At 41.1% G+C, this 8,398-nt stretch overlaps 1 protein-coding gene across 1 annotated transcript; it reads right to left on the reverse strand.

Moving 5' to 3' along the window:
- Positions 1 to 2,678: 2,678 nt before the first annotated feature.
- nmur1a (neuromedin U receptor 1a) lies at positions 2,679 to 7,115 on the reverse strand. The gene is made up of 2 exons (XM_067229976.1): positions 6,212 to 7,115; positions 2,679 to 3,061 (listed from the first exon to the last, which is right to left on the reverse strand). Exons 1-2 carry the CDS (start codon positions 7,113 to 7,115, stop codon positions 2,679 to 2,681), a joined length of 1,287 nt encoding a protein of 428 aa, XP_067086077.1.
- Between the last annotated feature and the right edge of the window lie 1,283 nt (positions 7,116 to 8,398).

Genomic DNA, 8,398 nt, shown 5'->3' on the forward strand with positions numbered 1-8,398 from the left:
ACCCCACTAACGACTCTCGCGATGGACGATGCAATTAACATGGCCCTCCACTTCATCCTACAGCACCTGGACTCCCAAGCATCCTACGCCAGGATCCTGTTTGTGCACTTCAGCTCTGCCTTCAACACCATCATCCCCACCCTGCTTCAGGACAAGCTCTCCCAGCTGAACGTGCCTGACTCCACCTGCAGGTGGTTCAAAGACTTCCTGTCTGACAGGAAGCAGTGCGTTAAGCTAGATCTCCTCAGGGATGTGTCCTTTCCCCTCGGATCTTCTCCCTGTACACTAACAGCTGCACCTCCAGTCATCCATCCGTCAAACTCTTGAAGTTTGTGGACGACAACACCCTCATTGGGCACATCTATGACGGGGATGAGTTTGATTACAGATGTGAAGCTGACAACCTGGTGACCTGGTGCAGCCAGAACAACTTATAACTCAATGCTCTAAAGACAGTGGAGATGGTTGTGGACTTTAGGAAGAACTCAGCCCCACTCACCCCCATCACCCTGTGTGACTCCCCAGTCAACACTGTGGAGTCCTTCCGTTTCCTGGGTACTATCCTCTCCCAGGACCTCAAGTGGGAACTGAACATCACCTCCCTCACCAAGAAAGCACAACAGAGGATGTACTTCCTACGGCAGCTGAAGAAATTCAACCTGCCAAAGACAATGATGGTGCACTTCTACACATCCATCATTGAGTTCATCCTCACCTCTTCCATCACCGTCTGTTACACTGCTGCCACTGCCAAGGACAAGAGCAGACTGCAGCGTATCATCCGCACTGCTGAGAAGGTGATTGGCTGCAATCTGCCTACCCTCGAGGAGACCTGCACAACTCGAGGACCCTGAGGCGAGCGAGGAAGATTGTGGCCGACTCCTCCCATCCTGGACACACTCTGTTTCAGCCACTCCCCTCCGGCAGAAGGCTGCGGTCCATCAGGACCAATACCACACGCCACAAAAACAGTTTCTTCCCATCCACTGTTGGCCTCTTCAACAAGGCCAAGAGCTCACACTGACTTTAATGACTTTAAACACATTACAATTTGCACTATATTACACAATTTGTATATTTTGTACTATTTGTATTTTTAGTAATATTTGTATTTTTTGTAATATTTGTATTTTTTGTATTTTTATATTGTAAATTATGGCTACTTTATAGTTTATTGCATATTTTATTTTAATAATAAATCCCCTTAGTATTTGCTGGACTATGTACCTTTAGTATAGTTAGACCACATATTTAAGTTTTTAAGATTCCTATATGTTTAATGTATGAACCTTTCAGCCAAAGTAAATTCCTTGTCTGTGCAAACTTTTATGGCGATTAAAACCCTTTCTGATTCTGATTCTGGTTAATGTAGTGAGCTAAAATGGTCCTTCTTGCCCATGGCTCTATTCAATAAAAGCAAGTGACCAAAACATGTCCTAAAGATAGGATACAATCAATGCTTAGGACTACAGTATTCGAATGAATAGTAAAATTATTAACTTGCAGTAATATAATACAGTATATTACAGAACTTTTCATCAATGAATGAGCTGAGACAATTACTTCATTGTGTACTAACTGGAATATAACCTTACTGGGAAATGGAAGTGATGTTTAAATGTCCTAACTTTTATTTTATTTTAGTGGCTATGATTATGTAAGTTGCCATGCACAGTTTGACAATATGTAGATTTTTTCAATAAATATTGTTTTATCCCGCTTCAATAGACTTTACTGATATCGAGCAATTCAAAATTAATTAATTCTTTATCGTCAAAGGCAAATTATGAAACTAACATGAATATAAGTATCCCAGTAGGCTTTTTGTCTCTTGCCAAGCCATTTTTGTAAATAAGAATGTATAATGGATTTGCTTGGTAAAATAAAAGTTGGAACAATTCAATTAAAATGTATCGAAACAGGACAAAGTGGATAGGACTTGAGCTTTAGATTAATAGAGTTTTTCAAATAATGGAACAAACTAAACCTCAACATAATTGTATTGCAGTTGACCCAGTTCCCCTCATAAACAATCTTTCTTTGCGAATGTCCAACCAATCTTTGGAAATTGCAGGTGTTCCTTGCTGTCACATTCTAATTTCCATAATAAATTGTATGTAATCAGCACAGAACATAATAATAACTGTAACTTACATGTCAGTATGTCAAATCCTCAGTTTGTCAAAATAGCCCAGGTCATTTACAAGTGTCTACGAGCCAATTCACAATACTCTCATTTCACAGTACGATGAACTACAAGACACCATAACATTATTCAAAATAGATGTGATATGTTTGACACATTCAAAAGAGACACAACCACTATCTGAACTGACGTTTTTATGAATTTTGTCTCCTTCTGTGTCCGCCTCTCTCATTTAAATTCACACATTTGAAATCAACTGTTTGTCCTCTTCCGAGAGATCATGACATTGTTGAATCTGATATCAGTAATTGAGGAGGCCTGACAGAGGCCTACACTTGTGCTGTGCTCTTTCATCGAGTTTGTTGTTCAAAGTCACAGTTTAACTTCTCCCCCATAAACCTGTGTGATATGCTGACTAGATCGAAGCCCATGGCCCAAAGATCTTCACCATCGAAATACTATCCCTTCACACCGGATCCGAGCCAATCTCCATCGCCCCTGGCTCTCATAACACTCCTTCTCAGGAATTCCATCACGCAAATGTTGTCTCGTCCTCTTTGTTGCCGTAGACGCCACAGACCTCTTCATGGACCATGGCGGGACCATTGGTAGGCAATGCATCGCTGAGGGTACTTCGCAGCGTCACCCGCGTGACGCTGAGAGAGTATTTCCTTGGAGGCGCGTGGCGCGTCCGGTGACACATGACCTCCTTGAACATCTCCCTGAAGCGGGTAGACATGAGGTTGTAGAGGACGGGGTTGACGGCAGAGCTGAGGTAAAAGAACACACCAGAGATGATGTGCACGTACTGGAAGACCTCCAGGTGGCCGCTGTTCTCATCACTGATGAAGCTCCACATGAGCCTGTCGGTGTGAAATGGAGCCCAGCATATCCCGAACACCACCACCAGAACAACTGTGGGGGGCAGAGAGAGTGAGGGGGAGGGGAAGTCGGGATCCAAGTTAATAAGCTGTACGGTATATTATGATGATCTAAACATAAAATGCTGAATTTTTGGACGATTTCCAAAGGCATCACTAAAATGTTGTACATGACACTACATTTTTATATCACATCTATGTCGCCAAAATGAGTTTGCTGACTCAATGAACCTTTCAGTTGAGAATGTAGGCTGGGAGAAACCTTGCCCCCACCTCTTATATTCTAGACTGGAGTTGCCGGTGAAGTCTTTGGCTAGTGGGTTCTCATACCTTATTGTTAATGTTGCATTAAAGGTCATATGTTTATAAGTTCTCATAAGTGTCATGATGTGGTCTGATTGGTAGTTCTTGCAGATAATAGTTGGATATTAAAGGGAATGTGGATGGGTTTTTCTACTCCTTCCCCTTGCTCTCTTTGCTTTCTTCCTTCTCTTTGTCTGTTTCTCACTCCAATTTCCAATAATCAGTATAGAATACGTAAGATGTAAACCTTCATTCAATAACATGTTTGCCTTGTAATTAATTTCATCAATTTGCAAAAATATATATTAAATATCAATTACACTGATTGACAATCTTTCATTTGACCATTATTGCTCTGATGTAACCCATAGAGTCAAATTACCAGCGTTTCCACAATGTTTGGATTAAAATTAAGCCACTGTCCACTAAGCTCTTCATTAGAAGGGGCATATTTTGGTTGTTTGACCAATATAAAAAACATACAAAAACAACAGTAGTAACCTTAATGCAACTGTGTAAATATATTTCTAGTATGTTGATGTATAAGATGCACAATCTTCAATTTGAGATGTTTTGAGTACCCCACAGGGTTTATTTGAGCTTAGAAACAAATGTCATTTCTATAGCCTAAAATAACGGATGACAACCAAATCATTGCACTGGTTTCATCTCCTTCATAATTGTCATATAATTCAGTAGCAAAACAAGTGTGAGAAAGAATGAGAAAAGAGTCTCATCTCCAAGTTTCTAATCCACAATCAGCAGGAACACAATTCTGACATTGATGTGTTGGAACAGATGCAAAGTTGAATACATTCAGTGTGATAAAGAAGGAGTCAAGTAGTTGGATGTGTTAGATGGAGGCAGAGAAGGGAGTAACTTAGGACAAATGTCATTCTAAACGTACTATTGCAATCATTACAGACAGATGTAATACCTATTTTTTAGGTATGGTACATTTTTTGTTTGATGCTAAAAATAGCAACATAACAATGACACATTAACATCGTTTTTTTGTCATTGACTAAATGCATAGACAGGTGTGAACCACCAGTATGCTTGTCAGAATTTCAATTTCAATATATAACATTATTTAGAAAGAGTCCATGATATATAGTTTTGTGGAAAGGTAGATTACAGTACACACTAAAAAAAGCATGTTGGAGTTTGGAGAGGACATCCATAGAGATGTTGTTCTCGTTGAAAACCAGCATTCTGCACATTACAGACTACTGTCTGTGTGGCATGTGACTTTAGACTTCTGTGAACATCTCTGGATATTTATATAAGGGTGCCTTTTTATTGGATTCCAGTCATGAATTATCTAGTATGGAGTCTGGAAGCAATGAGGTATACAGACAGACAAAACCTTTAGTGACAACATTACAGACTTATTGGCTCTGCTCCACAAATGTCCCTCTAGAGCATTTGGTGATATTTCCAAAGCCAAACAGCCCATAGAATTTTTTTCATTCTTTGCAGTTAAAAAAGACTTGGTTTGGATTAGATATATGCATCAAATATGCTTGGAAATATTATCAGTCTTCCCTGGAATAGCTCCTTCAAGGGCTTTACTTTCATGGTCCCACCTATGTCATTGTGCATTACTATGATTTTGCACTTGTGGGCCCTCAACCAGATCCTTAAGAAGTTTTTTTAAATCTAAAATATGGCTGATTCCCCTCATGGTAGCTAAAGGCTGTCATAGTCCATGCAAAAACAGTTTTACACTCCCCTGAGAATGATTTAGCACTAAGCACAAAATACTGCAGGAATTATCTTCAAAGGGGAAGGATATTATGAATATCAATACGTGGTTATGTGCATCAAAAGTCTTTCTTCTGCACTACATCTAAAATCTGTATAGTGACCCTGGGGAAGCAAGGGTTTTTATAATTCCTAACTGTCCTGTCAGACCTATTCATCAATTACACAAATTGACATTCCTAAAACCATTTATTTTTTGAAGCAGCTAAACGGAAAAAGATTATGTTAACACATGAGCAATAATATGATCCTTTCATGGTGACTTGATTCAACCATCAACAGCACAACAACATGTAAAACTTTGTTGTGTGCATTTTGCTATCTAAAATCACATTCAGTGTAATGTCTCGTCAACAGATATAGCTAAATTAGTTAATTCATCAGCTAGATCAGTACCTTTCCATCTAATCTTCAATTTGAAGAACAGACAGTACGCTTTAAAGCTACACCAAAGGAAATTATTAGCCAAAGACGAGGACTTGATGGTGTTTTCAATTAATGGCCTCTAAGCCTACATTTTATGAAAGAACTGCATGAAACACAAAGTTTTATGAAGGAGATTTGCCAGCTAATTCAGTTCAAAACCTACTGTTTACCCGCATTTCATATTTTATCATTTAATTGAGCAATGAGCCGATCAAACATCTCAGAGGAGGTTACTTTAGTAGCTAATTACTGTACCTAAAGCTGAGAATTAAATTTTAACTCAGCCATGACTGAGTAATATAAGTTTTTCCAGATTTTCCATAAACCAAACCCAAATAGTAATTGACTTCTAGAGGATTTTGCATCCTTTTCAAAAGTGTGTCTAAAGGTTGCCTTGCTGGCCATGGAGCAAATGATTACAGCCACGTTCATCATTAGAACAGACTCGGAAAGAAACTGGAAACGTTTATTTGAACAGGAAGACTTACCAAGAGATCTCAGACATACGTTTCAATAAAACCTTAAGGCACACAGACCCACTGGAGAGACCCTTTAAACTGAATATTCCACTGAGAAGAGAAGGAATCAGAGACATGTTTGGGCCCTCAAGTATAAACATCATAAAAAATGGATCTAAAGTATCCACGGAGGTACTAGGAAGACAGAGAGACGAAGGCGCAACACTCACACAGCATCTTTGTGACCTGTCGACGTCGAGCTTTCTGCTGCTGGCTGCGGACGTTGCAGTAGCCATCTTGCCCCAGCCCTGACTTGGCCTCCAGTGCCTGAAGCATCTTCTCTTGTTTTAGCTGCAGGCCAATCAGAAGGTAGAGTGTGCTGATGGTCAGCATGGGCAGTGCAAAGAACAGCAGTGTAGTCACCTGAATGGTCAGGTTGTAAATCCACTTTGGCTTCACGAGCATGCAGATGGCCGACTCGGCGATCACTCTGTCGGGGTGCCCCGAGTAGGCGGCCAGGGTTTTGATGCCGTGGAGGCTGGTGTTGGGGATGGCACACAGTACCGACGTGGCCCACACGGTCAGAATGACGCGTTTGGCGTGGGTGCGCGTCACCACGTACTTGGCGCGCAGGGGGTGGACCACGGCGATGTAGCGCTCCACGCTCAGCGCCGTGACGTTGAGGATGGAGGCGAAGCAGACCATCTCGAACAGGAAGGTCTTGAAGTAGCAGGCGCCCTTGCCCAGGATGAAGGGGTAGTTCTTCCACATCTCGTACAGCTCCAGGGGCATTCCCAGCAGCAGCACCAGCAGGTCGGACACGGCCAGGCTGAACAGGTAGTAGTTGGTCGGGGTCCACATGACCTTGTTGCGCGCGATGACGGTGCAGGTGAGGACGTTTCCCACGGCACCCACCAGGAAGATGGCGAGGTAGGTGAGGCAGACGGGGAGGAAGACAGCAGAGCGACGAGGGCCCAGGTACTTCTCCAGGTACTCCTCCTGGGTCAGGCACTCGTCCCCCAGATCCATGCTGTCGTTCAGGTCAAAGGTCAAGTTGGCGCATCTCACTTCCTCCTGGCAGGGCCAGGTGTTGTTTTCCAACGTGACGAAAGAGCAGTTGTACCTGGTCGTCATGATTAATCTGCTTGGGGAGAAAGGAGATCAACTTAATCCATTTAGAAAGCTTTTCTATTAACAATGAGGTCATTCGGGATGAAACTGGGCTAAAGTTGAACCACCAGCTGTTTAGTGCCCCCAGGGGTGGATTTCAACTAGGAAGCTTTGCTTTCGCGCTTCAATTACCACAAATCACTGTAAAAGATATGTATGTAATTTAAAGACTGATTTTCTACGGTCACACAAGGGACTATGCACCTCTGGTGTCCTCAGTGTATCAACAAGCTGTTGCTCATCTGCTGTTTGTGTTGCTTTTGACAGGGCTGTTGATTTTCGGGGAGTGGGGGAGGGGGGACTGGTAAACCTTATCAATACTTATTTGATTATACCCTTGCCTCTGGTCAATGCAAATGTTCATGAGAAACTAATGCTAATCGACATCAAATGCACTCAAACAGCATTTGACAGTGGGCTCGCAACTATGACACCCTTTTTCTGTCTTTGCCCTCACATGGCTGTATACTGCATGTGTCCTGCAAGGTGAGCATAAACTGCATGTGAAGCCCTTCCACGGTCTATGTGTCAAAGGATTTCAACATGTTCGGTCTTTTACCTTTTACTAACCAAGCAGGCTGATTAGGAGCAAATCACACAAGTACAAACCTATGAACAGGTGACAGCTGTATTGACAGGACCGCTGTTGCACTTTTGTTAGAGGAAACCCCACTAGAGGAATAGTTGTTTTTCTGACAGGACAAAACATTCAGGGACTCCTGCCTTGATGTTCTAGACTTTTGAAACAACAAAGGGAGGTTATTAAGTCATTTTTACAGAAGTCTTTGGAAGAGGACATTGAGAAGGGGACTAAAATTGGATATCAAAAGAAAATGTACAAAATAATGATGGGCTCTACCTGCTAAAAAGGTGAATATGCTTTCAGTTATACTTCTGACATCCAGTCAAGTTTCTCATTTTAAACAACAAAGGGATTGAATCCACTGATACAGTGTCTTTGGGTGAGAACTTCTGAGGAAATAAAATAAATACAAAATTACAAGAATGTATTGAAAAATGAAGTGAAATTAATGAAAATTCAATTTTACATTTTAATTAGACTTCTTATCTTCAGTTCTTTTGACAATTGCTCCAAAAGTCTTCTCAATTTGGAGAATGTAATACACATTTAAACATGGTGATTCAAGTCATATAATAATTCATTTGGGAAAATACATTTTCAAATTGAATTGAAGCAAAAAAAAATAAAAAAATAATATGTTTGAGGATAAAGAGGCAAAAAATAA

The sequence above is a fragment of the Osmerus mordax genome, chromosome 26 (genome assembly GCF_038355195.1).
Source record: "Osmerus mordax isolate fOsmMor3 chromosome 26, fOsmMor3.pri, whole genome shotgun sequence".
NCBI classification, from domain to species: domain Eukaryota; kingdom Metazoa; phylum Chordata; class Actinopteri; order Osmeriformes; family Osmeridae; genus Osmerus; species Osmerus mordax.